Source organism: Carassius carassius, chromosome 33 (assembly GCF_963082965.1).
Source record: "Carassius carassius chromosome 33, fCarCar2.1, whole genome shotgun sequence".
NCBI lineage: Eukaryota > Metazoa > Chordata > Actinopteri > Cypriniformes > Cyprinidae > Carassius > Carassius carassius.
The window spans coordinates 17,917,572-17,931,843 of NC_081787.1; the positions used below are offsets into that span (position 1 = coordinate 17,917,572).

At 36.2% G+C, this 14,272-nt stretch overlaps 1 protein-coding gene across 3 annotated transcripts in view; it reads right to left on the bottom strand.

The window, feature by feature from the left end:
* Positions 1-1,547: 1,547 nt before the first annotated feature.
* Positions 1,548-14,272, bottom strand: part of LOC132113892 (protein phosphatase 3 catalytic subunit alpha-like) — a 41,060-nt gene continuing 28,335 nt past the window's right edge. For 2 of the 3 annotated variants that reach the window (XM_059521933.1, XM_059521934.1), the window contains exons 6-14: positions 13,836-13,975; positions 11,573-11,650; positions 10,699-10,793; positions 10,075-10,200; positions 9,590-9,667; positions 8,987-9,071; positions 7,933-8,030; positions 7,549-7,596; positions 1,548-3,343 (exon numbers count right to left, since the gene is read on the bottom strand). In XM_059521933.1, coding sequence (XP_059377916.1) covers positions 3,168-3,343; positions 7,549-7,596; positions 7,933-8,030; positions 8,987-9,071; positions 9,590-9,667; positions 10,075-10,200; positions 10,699-10,793; positions 11,573-11,650; positions 13,836-13,975 — 924 coding nt within the window. In that variant the 3' untranslated portion in view covers positions 1,548-3,167. The remainder of the gene's footprint in view (positions 3,344-7,548; positions 7,597-7,932; positions 8,031-8,986; positions 9,072-9,589; positions 9,668-10,074; positions 10,201-10,698; positions 10,794-11,572; positions 11,651-13,835; positions 13,976-14,272) is intronic. The other variant, XM_059521935.1, reaches the window with a different exon arrangement.

Sequence of the window (14,272 nt, forward strand, 5' to 3'; positions counted from 1 at the left end):
TGCTCTAAAACCTTTATATACCTTTCAGCATTCACAGAGCCTTCCAAAACATGCAAGCTGCCCATACCGTATGCACTTATGCACCCCCATACCATCAGAGATGCTGGCTTTTGAACTGAACGCTGATAACATGCTGGAAGGTCTCCCTCCTCTTTAGCCCGGAGGACACGGCGTCCGTGATTTCCAACAAGAATGTCAAATTTGGACTTGTCTGACCATAAAACACTATTCCACTTTGAAATAGTCCATTTTAAATGAGCCTTGGCCCACAGGACACGACGGCGCTTCTGGACCATGTTCACATATGGCTTCCTTTTTGCATGATAGAGCTTTAGTTGGCATCTGCTGATGGCACGGCGGATTGTGTTTACCGACAGTGGTTTCTGAAAGTATTCCTGGGCCCATTTAGTAATGTCATTGACACAATCATGCCGATGAGTGATGCAGTCGTCTGAGAGCCCGAGAACCACGGGCATCCAATAAAGGTTTCCGGCCTTGTCCCTTACGCACAGAGATTTCTCCAGTTTCTCTGAATCTTTTGATGATGTTATGCACTGTAGATGATGAGATTTGCAAAGCCTTTGCAATTTGACATTGAGGAACATTGTTTTTAAAGTTTTCCACAATTTTTTTACGCAGTCTTTCACAGATTGGAGAGCCTCTGCCCATCTTTACTTCTGAGAGACTCTGCTTCTCTAAGACAAAGCTTTTATAGCTAATCATGTTACAGACCTGAAATCAATTAACTTAATTAACCACTAGATGTTCTCCCAGCTGAATCTTTTCAAAACTGCTTGCTTTTTTAGCCATTTGTTGCCCCCGTGCCAATTTTTTTGAGACCTGTAGCAGGCATTAAATTTTAAATGAGCTAATTAAGTGGATAAAAGTGTAAAATTTCTCAGTTTAAACATTTGCTACGTTATCTATGTTCTATTGTGAATAAAATATTGGCTCATGTGATTTGAAATTCCTTTAGTTTTCATTTTATTAAAATTTAAAAAACGTCCCAACTTTTCTGGAATTCGGGTTGTATATATGTGTGTGTGTGTGTGTGTGTGTGTGTGTGTGTGTTTGTTTGTGTGTGTGTGTGTGTGTGTGCTCTTGTTTTTGTGACATATCAGGACACAACTCTGTGTAATGACATGGGTATGACACAGGTATTACAAGGAGAGGGTGACTTATGAGGACATAACCCATGTCCCAATTTTTCAAAACGCCTACAAAAAATACAGAATGAGTAAAAAAGTAAAAAAAAAGTAAAAATGCACAGTTTCCTGTGAGGGTTAGGTGTAGGGCCATAGAATATACAGTTTGTACAGTATAAAAACCATTACGCCTATGGGATGTCCCCACTTTTCACAAAAACAAACGTGTGTGTGTGTGTGTGTCCTGGTCATATCTTCATGATTTATACCCACTAATGTGGCATATGTCGAACATTTTTTGCTTTATGGAGGTGATGCTGATGTCCATGCTGATTTGTAGTTTAATGATTGTGAGGCCTGTGACACACTGACCATGTGAGTTGAATAAATCAGAAAAATCCAAAAGGTCCATGCATATTTTATTCAAGAGTAAAAAAAGAGATTTGTCCCATAGGGCATGCTCACACTGTCCATACTGTAGGTCAGGAAATCATGATGCTCAGAATGAAGCTCCAGAGAAAAATACAAGATATATAATCACAAATAACTCATGAACCTTTCCATTATTCATAAAGTAAAGTACAATGAGCAACCAAAACAAGGATGAGGCAAAGTGGAATAAACCAGTAGAACTCTTAATAATAATAATCATAATAATCATAATAATCATAAGCGACCAGAATATTGTTTAGAATAATGATCAGAATATACTTTTCCTTAAAAATGTGAGACACGTTAAGGTGTGTCCATATTCGATTTACATTTGAAATAACCATGCAGTCATGCTTTGGCAGCCTGGATGTCTTTTCACAGAATTATATGTTCCTTCACACTACTGGATAACTTCTGTACATCGAAAAAGAAACACAAGAGGTTTAACACCTCATCTGAGCTTAATTAACTGTACAGCAATGTAAACAAACAAACATAAAAGCCAAGAACAAACAAACGATAAATAAATAAATGGCTTGAATACAAAATAAAATAACATGGAAATAAGCAATAACAAAACGTTCCTTAAAAATATACGCCATTTATGTACAAAATAAACTCCCATGAATTATGCGTGGCTGGAAATCCATGTCTAGTGCACCAACACAGGACAGGGACCTGTTTGAAACCACCCATAGCACCCCGATGCAATCCCTCAGATCAAATCATCTTCCTGTTTCTCGCATACATTTGCACAAATGTGCACATACGCAGCTGACTGAACGCTTCCCCCCCCCGCTCTGCTCCGGAGCACCAGGGGAGGAGGGAAAGTGTCAGACTGCCATAGCAACCGCGCAGCACTACGTGACAATGGTGGATTTACACAACACAGAGAGCACACAGCATGAGGGGCATCACGGCGACTCCAAGCCTCTCCGCTATTTGTGGATTAATCGTGACAACCTGTGTGAAATTATTCTGTGTAATATTAGTTATTCAATAGATATAGTGATTACTAGTAGCAAAACATAAAACTGCAAGAGAAAAGTGAAAGTAAACGGTTATAAGCTTCTTGCACACATACCAACGCAAACGTACACTCTGACACTTTTGAATAAATAGAGCGTCAGCCTTGTTTTATGTTTCACAGCAGGCCAAGAAAAAAAAGTAAGCGTTTGTGGAAAACCTACTTATCATCATCATATATTAATTATATATCACATGTCGCCCACACACGCCCACAGACACGCACGCAAAGTGCAAACACGCATAAATAAACATCTCTTCGGACCAAGGATCAGGAAATGCACTCTGTGTTCGTATTTCCATTACATAGCCCCATATCCATAAAACTACATATCCCATCATGCAACTTTCACGCATGGACTCCTTCGCGTGGCCCGTATCATGTTTGTTGTTGAGGCCGTTGAACGTCAAGCAGGGAGTTCTGTCTAAATATATCACATAATCCATCTGCTACATGGACAGTAGCAGTGAAAATGAGGGGAGAGGGGAGAACTGCATTATGGGAGGAGAAGCAGGGGCGAGCGAGGGACTGGAAGAGGAGGAGGAGGAGGAGGAGGAGATGAATCACTGGATATTGTTGTCATCCGTGCCGTTGGATTCGGCCATGTTCATCTTGCCAATTGACAGCCCCACGCTGTTGACCAAGTCTCGGCGAGGCGGCATTCGCTCGTTTATGCGGTCCAGACCCTTCGCCTCCTCGAAACTGGCGATCTTGTGCTGTGGAGAAAAGCCACGGATGGCTACGAGAAAAAAGGAGAGAGAAAAGAAGAGCTGTCAACAATTGCGTACGGGCAGAATCTAAAGTAGACAAGCAGACATAACACAAGTGATCACATACTGTTAGATGAGTGTATTATTCTACACATTTGATACAAACACAGAGTGTTCTCTTGACATGATGATAATATACAATATCAAGAGATACACACATACATATGTCTGGGTCATATTTCACGTCAAATCATATTTTGCATTTTTTCTTTGTTAATTTTTTTCCTCCCAATATTATTACTACAATGTGAAATTAAAAAAAAAATACAATATATACAAATATATATATAAATGTATGTATTTATGTATACAAAAAATTATTTGTATATTTTACCTCCCAAACTGATTACTGTAATGTGAAAAAAATTACAATATTTATTTTAAGTATATGCGTGCATATATATATATATATATATATATATATATATATATATATATATATATATATATATATATATATACTTTTTTACTTATTTAATTTAAAGCATTTATACACCATCATGGTATTTGTTGTACTACATTTTAATAAAAAATTTTTTTGGAACTTTTAAATAATAAAATACGTTATTTTACAATATTGGACATTTCAGGGCCATAATATTACAACATAAATTAATGAATAATATCTCAATGCAATTTGTTTAATATTTTCTATTTATATATTAATATTTTCTTTACTCAATTTTTTTTGTTTTGATTACTGGTGTGAAATGTGACCTGGAATGATTTAAAATTTCACTCATACACAGATATCTCTTCAAACACTCACTGATCCACTCTGCTATATAATAGTTACATTATAAACACAAATTCACAACTGGACATATTTCACAACCAGTCAAACACAAAATACAGTGTACAAGGGAACAGCTGTGGCGATGATAATGGACGTTACATCTTAGCAATTTCACTCCCACGTTAACTGGAAAACCTCACAAGGACCAATAGCACAGTCAATGTTTCCATTAGAAAACAAACCCATTTCACCAGCACCAAAGTAGTTTCTTTTTGTAATGTAAATTTTAATGTTTTTAATGTACTTTGATCCATTCTGATGGAAACATAGTGCTTCAAATCACAGTCAGAGATGATGTGAGACCCTCTCTTGGGTTTGTTCTTCGACGACAGAGATGTTTTTGGCTTTCAAATACATTGAAACTGATCCGGAAAAAGAGTTGTGAAAGTATTTTTGCCACTGATTTTCTCCATAGGTATTCTTTAGCCGCATTTCCACTGTGCCTCGTCGGGGCTTCCTCTGGGCCAAAGAGGGTCAGCTGGGGCTAGAGGAGTGATATTGATCAAAGACTTGAGTTTCTCTGTGTCTGGAGAGCTCAGCATGGATCATTTCAGAAAGATAACAGCTTTAAAGACTTTTTTAAATAAGTTGAGCTCAAAACTCACTCTTAGTCAGCAGCGAGTGTTTGAAATAACTCGATCCAAAGTGGATTACAATCACTAAACAAGGCAGAAATATTTATAAGCGATGTAAAAGACTATGCACGCTAAACATTAACGTTACCATAGTAAACATAGTAAATGCAACCACTTGGAGAAATCAGACGTCAGCTTATTCTCTATCACAATCGTGTAATTATTTAGTAACATATTTTATCTGTCATAAGTCTCGTCTCGAGAGTTTAGCTCCACGTAGCCTATCATAAAAATATAATAATGTTTTATGTTCGGGAGCTTTTATAAAAATAGAGATATTATCATTTCTAAATTTGACTACAAATAAACAGAAACAGACTTGACTGAATAAGCAGGCTATTTTCATAAGCATTAAAAATAAATAAATAAAATATAAATACATTTATTTCTGTGTGATTAATTTTGAGTCCTGATAAATTGATTCATTATGATCGATGTATCACGTATTCTATAGTAAAACATTGATGCTTTTGAATTTGAATATTTAACAAAGCATGCAAACAAATGGACGCTTTTATCATGTTCGTTTTGTGATCGCGCATGTTCCAGTGACTTATTTCTTAGTTTTCTGATAACTTCTCTTTGTTGCTGAAATGATGGGGTTTCGTGACGTTGTTCTGAGAGGCGTGTAAAGGGCGTGTTTTAGTGACACGCAGCGGAGCTCCAGGCCCTGACTGTGGAAACGCTGCGCAATTCTGGCCTCGGTGCTACTGGCCCGAGGCTATTAGCCCCGGCCGGCCCGCTTTAAGCCCTGGCTCGCACTGGCCCAACAGTGGAAATGCGGCTTTTGATAAGAAGCTATAAACCTTGAAGCTAACCAACCTGCTCTGATATAAATCATGATGCTATACATATGAGTTAATTCAGAGAACCATTTGAATATTCTCAAATGAATTTTGAGAACGAAACGCCGGAATGAGAGTGTAGTTCCTAGCCATATCGCCCTAGAAAATGGCAACTTTTTATTTTCTGTTGGTCTTAGTACACGATTTAATTACAGAAGTATCAAGTCTGATCTAATCAGATTCAATTATCTATGCTAAGCTAAGCTAAAACTGCTACCACCAGAACCAGAGATCGAAAAAGTGGAGTGTTCCTCTAACATCCAGACTCCTCATTGACCTTTAAGTCATTGTTTAGATGATATGAGCAAAAAACGTTTAGAATGAGTCTAAAAAACAAACCCTGTCATAGAGAGGTCACATGATCCCTGCAGATCACATGGTCATGATAGACCAAACCCAGAGTGAGTGCGCAAGTAGCGGCACTGGGGTGATCAGCATTTGGGGTGGAGTGCTGTAAGAATACTGGGTCATTAGTGAGAGGCAGGGGCACGCGCCCTCACCTGCCCATGGCCCAGATTCTTGCTGTCTGCTGAGTCATTCTGTAACCTTGATGATTAGGTACATAAGAATGTGTGCCTTTGGAAAAAGGGTGGAGAACAGCAGAGCAGAGACCAGCATTTGCATAAGCAGGAAGACACAGGTGTGTGTGTGTGTGTGTGTGTGTGTGTGTCTATTCTAACACTCTTGGCTTGGACTGGATTAGCTCTCTAAACAGCAATTATCAACAAAGGACATTTTTTATTTTATATACTGATTTAAACTAGTTTTTACTAAAATGAAATTGTCTGTTGGCTGGATGTGCATTACGATGTATACAATGCAAAAAAACAGCTTAAACTATGCTGGTTTTGGCTGGTTTAAGGAGGTCTAGCCCAAAACCCCCTAAAACTAGCAAAGCAGACTGGCATGACCAGCATGAGAGACCAGAAAAACAATCCAGGCTGGTTTACATTGTTTCTTTAAGTGGGAATATGATTTTGACATTATGTGTACTGTTATAATGGGAAGGAATTCATTAAAATTATACAATGTCTCACATTATACTGAGAAATAGAAAGAAAACGTAAATCTGTGAAACGCAAATTTACCTCAGAGAAAACAAATTGCGTCTGAAAACTAAATCTGACAAAACCTCCATTAGGAACATACTCAAATGTAAAAAAAAATAACAATTAATTAAATAAGATTATTAAATAAAGTTAATATACTTTAATTGTTTTTTTTTCATTAAAGTAGCTTAAAATCATAACAAGCTTATGTTTAATGTTTGTGAAAGAAGTCTCTTTTGCTCACCAAGGCTGAATTTATTTTGGTCAAAGATACAGTAAAATTTTGAAATATTATTACAATTTAAAATAAGTGTTATCTATTTTAATAATTTAGTAATTTATTCCTGTGATGCAAAGTTAAATTTTCAGCATCATTACTCCAGTCCTCAGCATCACATGATTCTTCAGAAATCATTATAATAATGATTACGAAATATTATTATCAGTGTTGAAAACAGTTGTGCAGCTTCACATTTATATGTATTTTTCAGGATTCTTTAATGAATGAATGAAAGTTCAAACGAACAATATTTATCTAAAATAGAAATCCTCTGTAACATTATAAAACATTTTAATTTTGACTTGATCAATTTAATGCATCCTTGCTCAATAAGTGTATTAAATTCTTTAAAAATATCTTACTGACCCTAAACTTTTGAACATAGTGTATGTACCCATTTAGATGTCTAGATACATGTGTGTGTGACAGTGAGAAAACAGTCCTTGAGCAGTCATAGCACCCCACGTGCTCAGTTAGCTAGGCTGTGCTGTCTAGCTAGCTAGCGTGTTACGGCGGTCTCTATGAAACCTCTGAGCAGCACAGAGAGAGATAGAGGCCGGCCAGTTTACCTTCTCCATCCTCAACCGTCTCGACGGCTTCAATGGCCTCGATGGTAGCTGAGGAGGCACAGAAAGACAGACGTAGAGAAGGAGAGAGGGAGAGAGGGAGGATGGATGGGGGAGTTTATTGTGACAGTCATGCATGCAGCACAAGCTGCCAAGTAGCTGCCGCGGGCAGTTAGCAGTTAGCGTTAGCCAGCTAGTGTCCCTGTATGTGTGTGCACATTTCTGATGGTTTAATTAGTGAAGAGAATGAGTGAAAGTGTTTGATAAAAAGAGAGGGGTTAGCAAACATGTCCATGAGTTTGTAAGACATTGTCTCATTGACCTTGAAAGAGAAAAGAGTCTGTGATGGGAGAGAGAGAAAGAGCGATGTCTGCTTTTGTAACTCACCGCTCTGCAGGGTCTGTTTTCCTCCAGACAGTACGCCGCTTGGCAGCATGCCGGTGGGGGTCAGACCTTTCAGGGTTAACACATTCTCACTCTCCTCTCTGTCAAAATACAACCAACAACTGCCACTAACACTCATATACACCACACAAACTCGACAGTGTGCTGGTCACATTCAGTGTTGTTCATGTTAATGAAAACTTTTAAAAATCCATTCTGTTCATCAAAATGAAGCTGAAATCCTTATTAGATGAAAATCTTGACAATAAGTACTAAAGATAAAACAAAAATAAAGCTAAATAGAAATAATTTAAACTAAAAAGCTAATAAAAATGACAAAAGCACACAAAAAGGACTAAGAATTCAATTAAAACGAATACTGCCAATGTAAAAATGAATTAAATAAAAACTGTAATGTTATAAAATAATACTAAATAATTGTTGACCCATGGTCATTTTTTAAACCCGGGTTATCTTATTTTACACTACTATACTTTATCAGGCTTTGATATTTCATACTGTACATTTGTAAGCCCTTCTTATTTGAGGTTATTATTCATTTTATGAGGTTAATATCAATTATGAGGTTGATGACAAGCACACCACACAACCTGTTTCAATAACTGCTTGTTCGTTTGTGGTAATGTGTCTTCTGAAATGTAGTACAAATAACACAACAGATGGATGTTTCTACAAATCAACACATGAATATTTAATGATGTAACTATTTTTTAGTTTGTGATTGGACACATTTGGCACTGGATTAGGTGTGTAATTAGAATCCGTGTTAACCGAGGTTAAAAGTGGCATTAACCCATAAATTAATCATTAGCATTCAATAATGTAATATCATTTCCCTTGATTTTAATTTACCGTGGTAACCAAGGTTTATGCCAGAATACCAAGTTTACAACAATTATATTTAATTGATAAAAATACAATTATAGAAATATCTAGAAAGCCTCTTATACTTTTGTGTATTATTTATACACTATTAGTATTTATTCATATTTTATCCGGAGCACAAACATGCGTTCCCAACCCCTCCCAGACTCACCGCAGGACTGAGAACATTTTGGCCATTTTGCCGATGGCGCGGATCTTGTTTCTGATAACCTCTTTACGGGCAGCCGCAGCGTTAGCTGAGAGGAACCAGGAAAAAAACTTGTATTTCATGAACAACATACTGAAGCTGAATATTCTGCATAACAAGATTTTATAAAGAAACAATGGTTCTCTTCATATCACATCTGTCTAATTGTTATCTTTAAAGCTACTGTACTTTAATGTTAACTGTTCAGTTGCTAAAGAATTTATTAAAGTATCCACAGTTGTTAATTAGAGAATGCCAAAAATTAGGCAACAGGTTTATTTATTTGTCATTTGGTCATATTTAAATTAAAATTAAATTAAATTTATGCATTTTGCAGACGCTTTTATCCAAAGCGACTTACAGTGCAGTCAGGCTATCAATTTTTACCTATCATGTGTTCCCGGGGAATTGAACCCCCAACTTTGCTCTTCATAGTGCAATGCTCTACCAATTGAGCTACAGGAACACTAAAAACTAGGTGTAATCATTCAAAATCATCTAAAGTCTAGACCTGTGCGTTTCTGAAAACATTAGATGATAAGCTTAAAAGGAATATGCAGTCCTCACCATCAAAGATCTCATCTTCGTCGTTCATAAGCTCATCATCAGAGCAGATACTGAGGACATTCACCAACATTTCTGTCACTGTAGAGGAGTAAAATGTAAAAACAGCAAGATCTCTTGACATTTTAGCATAAACCATGATAATCTTGAACAATTCTAATCACAACAACAACATAATAAGAAATGTCATGGTAATATTGATACACCAGATAAACTTGATCCTTTAATCTCCATCTCTATCAGATGAAACATTTTTGGATGGCTCATTTGCCTGATTCTAATTTGACTTGTTGAGATAGAAAAGATGGAGCTATTCCATCTTTGTTTTAACAAGTCAGCAGAACAGTGCATCCACTTTCTTCACACAGACACCCAGAATGAAGAAAACAAAATTTGTGCAATCGCACCGACTGGCTGTCTCAAGTCAGAACGATGATGTCTCAAGCTGTTTAGCAACATTGTACAACATGGTTCCTCTAATTTCCCACCTTTCTCCCCAACGAACGGAAGAGACCAGGTGAAGACATCCATGAAGTTGGGCAGCCAGTACGGATGTGGAGAGCAGTTGAACTGTCGTATGTTCATTACGTTGTTCTCATATTTAAGCACGGCCGCTGCAGAATGGCATAAAAGCATTTACACAAAACAATCATATTTATAGGAACATAAATATCTCTACTTCTCTAATGAACATCTGTAACTTACTTTCACTTTGCACATGACTGACCCACAACAAAAACACAAAGCCCTGTAACTTTGCATGACATGCAATGGCCTCTGACATACTTGAGTGTTTCTAAATCTTACAATGCTAACAGTTTTGTGTAGGAAAGACCTATTAACGACATGTCTGGGTCACATTTCATATTTCAGACAAAGATTTTGTACAAAGAAAATTAAGTATTTTCAGGACAATCAGGAAGTTAATATGCTGTATATGAATAATAAATGCTGATCTACAATAGAGTTTAAGAGCCACATTAAAATAATAGAAAATTGTAAAAAAATAACTACTTTTATTCTGAGATTCACCGGATCATACATAATGAACCATGTGTGTTGGCATGTGCTTGTAGGTTATCATGTGGCAGAGAGGAAACCTGAATTCAGACCTTTGTTGTTGTAAACGTCCAGGTAGTTTGGGGCAGAAAAGATGGTGATGAGAGAAGGAAAACCTGTAGTCTGACTCTTCCTGTACATACGGTAACTGAGAGAGCAAGAAAACAAAGATCATTTCAGTATAACAATCAGAGACTTAATTAGAATCACACTGGGAAATAAGTGAGGGAATAATAATCTTCTTCCTCAGATTTTGCTAAACATTAATAATAAGTACTTACTAGTGGTGGACACTGTTTAAAGCCCTAAAAAAACTTCAGTTTATCAAATCAGTTTCCGATTATGATTAGAACAAGGTCTTTAAAGTGTAAAGGCATTCAACACAACACAAAATTATGAACATAAAATGCTTTAAATATGATTAATGAACATTATAATGCATATTATTACTGTAAAATGAACTAATGTACTCTGCTAACATGCTGTCTGCTGTTGTACTGAGTATTGTAGGTTGTTGTAGTGCATTGCTGACTGTTGTTTAGCTGGCTGTAAGATATAGTTTACTATTGTTGAGTACTGTAGAGTACCTTTGCACTCTGGCAGATAAGTGGGCCTGGGCAGAGGTGAATAGGTGAACGTGTGTGCATTGGTGGTATTTCAGATCAATAAACACTACTGTACTGTAATGTATTTGGATTATGGCGAATCAATGGCTCTCTGCGTCTGACTGTCTGCTGTATTTGCACACTGATCGTCCATCAACACAAACTTCACCAGCCTGTCAATATATAAATACTGTTTTGTGTGTGTGTGTTTGTAAGGGTGTTTCATCTGGTTTCTATGTCTGTAGGAGGTGAGGAAGTAGTGAAAAGCAGACATATAGAAAGAGTCGCGAGGTGAAAGGTGATGTTGGTGTTATTTTCTTACCCCGCGTCCTGTGCCTCATGTGCCCTGATGACAGACAGTAAGTTGTTGGTCTGTAAAAACTCACACACCGCAGGATAGCTGTATAAAATGATAAAACAGACAACATTAATGAGGCATGATAAACACTATTTACAGTTCTTCACTGATGTAACAACTCATTTGACTAAACACCTCAGGTAACCTGGTCTGTTTTTAATGGTTTCCTGACTAGCTAAATACCTATTTAACCAGGCTCAGAGACCATCTAAAACCAGCTAAACCACCAGAAGTGATGATCAGTAAACCACCATAGACTTTTTTTTTTCTACAGGATGTTCGAGTGTTGTTATCAGTCCAGTTAGCACTTGTGATTTAGATCTAACATAACCATTGAAACCTCATTCTTAGTTCATCAGATTTAATTTGATTATACAGTCGTTCTGATATCTCTGATAGTGGAGTTCAACACATCGCTAACGTTTTTATTATTGTCTTACTGCTGTCAGCCACCAGGGGGTAGCAGTGATGTAAATGTGCAGCTTACAGTTAAAATCAGGGTCTAAATATAATAATAATAATATGTTTTCTTTATATAGTGCCTAAATGTGATACTAGTAAAGAGATGATGACACATACTAAGTGTTGTATGATGCATGTTGAAGATTAGACTTGCATGTTATTCCTTACTTTAACTTAGCAGTCTTTGTCTATTATTTTTTATACTGGAATATTGAAAATAACACACAGACACGACGATCATCCACTGTGTTTCAATGATTTCAGCAGGTTTCATAAGAAGTGAGGATTGTGGGTGATAACATTCACACCCGGGGCTCTCATTCACAGGCTACGCAACGTTAGCGGTGTTGTAAATAAATTAGCTTCGAATTAACTATCCCTTTTCTCTCTCTTTCTTTCTCCTCTCTCTATATATTTCCCCATAGGCCTGAATTTAATAGTGATTTTCTTCTAAACAAAAACAGTTAAAATGCTATTCATTCATTAATTAATTCATCCATGTATGCAGGTTTGCTTGGATTCATCGTGGGCCTGCACAATTTTGCCAAAATATTCATGAATCAATGACTACAAAATAATAATAATAATAATAATAATAATAGTAATAATAATAAAGTATTATTATTACATTGTTATTTATTAAAATCCATTTTCTATAAATTAATATTTAATAAATAACAATGTAATAATACATGTAAATAATAATAATCTATAAATTCTTATATATTTCTTATTTTTGTTTCTTATTTTATATTTAACAGTATTTGATTTATACTTTTTTATAATATTATTATTAAATAGAAATAAACAATAAGAAATACATAATTTCTAAATTAATATTATTTAACTTTACAGTGCAACAGAAAAATAATATTATGTGTTATAATATATACATATAATATACTATTATTTTCGTATTCATTTCTATAGTTTAAAATGTTAAAACATTGTGTGCTCATTTTGGTGGGAAACTGCTTCTCCTTTGTTGGCTACAGGTTTAAAAATGCTTCTCATTACAAAATGCTTCACTATTTATTTAATTCAGTCTGAGCCCTCGTGATTTGATAATCACACTAAGCCATATCACGATTTCATTTTCATTGTGATTAATCGCTCAGCCCTATTTTCTATCTTCTCTTCGTTTTCTGCTCTATCATTTCAGTCTTTCTCTCAGGCTCTCACTATATCTCTGTATCTTCATATCTCAGCGGATCTGGCAGTAGTAGCCAGTTGCCATGGTAACGGCAGAGCGCAGATTCCCGTGGGATTGTGGGGATTCTGTGTTGAGCTGAGGCTGGTCACTGTTCGGACTGCTTTACAATTCCAGTTAAACTCCTGCAGCACTTCAGGTGCTGGACTTTCATCTACACCTTTATTTCAGTGCACTAACGTCCCCGAGGAACATTGTTTTGCTCAGTGGTTGCTCGTTCACAGCACAGAAGACTTTATTAAATTAAGATGTCTCTCTAAAAAAACACACTATGGGAAATTTAAAGATACATAAATGACTAAAATGTTGACATACAATAAGAGTACAGTGCTTGTAAAATAAATGTGGATACTAGCAGTTCAGATCATTTCAGTGTTGAAAGAAATGATTGAGTACATATCGACTGCTCTGATTTAAGTATGAAATCAAAGGTCATTGTCGAGGTCTCTGCCACATGAGAGGTTACTGGGGGCTTTTTCTGTGGGGAAACATGTGGGAAGCAGGAGAGTCTCAATTTGCTGTCTAGGAGATACTTAAGGAGGTTGTGTGGTTCACCTGTAGAAGTAGGAGCATCCGCGGACACTGTTGTGGCTGAAGTAATCTTGACTCTTTTCATTGCCGAAGTCCTCCAGCGGGTCGGACCACAGCAGATCACACATGGGGCCAAACGCTGGCGGTTCCTTGAACCTGTCCAGCTGAGAGTCATAGAGAGAGAGAGTGAGTCGTCTGCCTAGTCAACATCACTATAATTAAATATTACTAAATATGATAATAATACTAATAAATGAACGACATTATTCATATTTAACCAATTTTTTATATATATATATATAACTATTCTTTTATCTTTATGTAAATGTTAATATGTTAATAATTGTTTTTATGCCATTTGCATAATTATTTTGTGTTTATTTATTTTTTTGCATTGTAAATAAAAAAAGATCTTTTTATCTTGTCATTTAAATAAAGCACAATAAATTGAAATAGCCAGA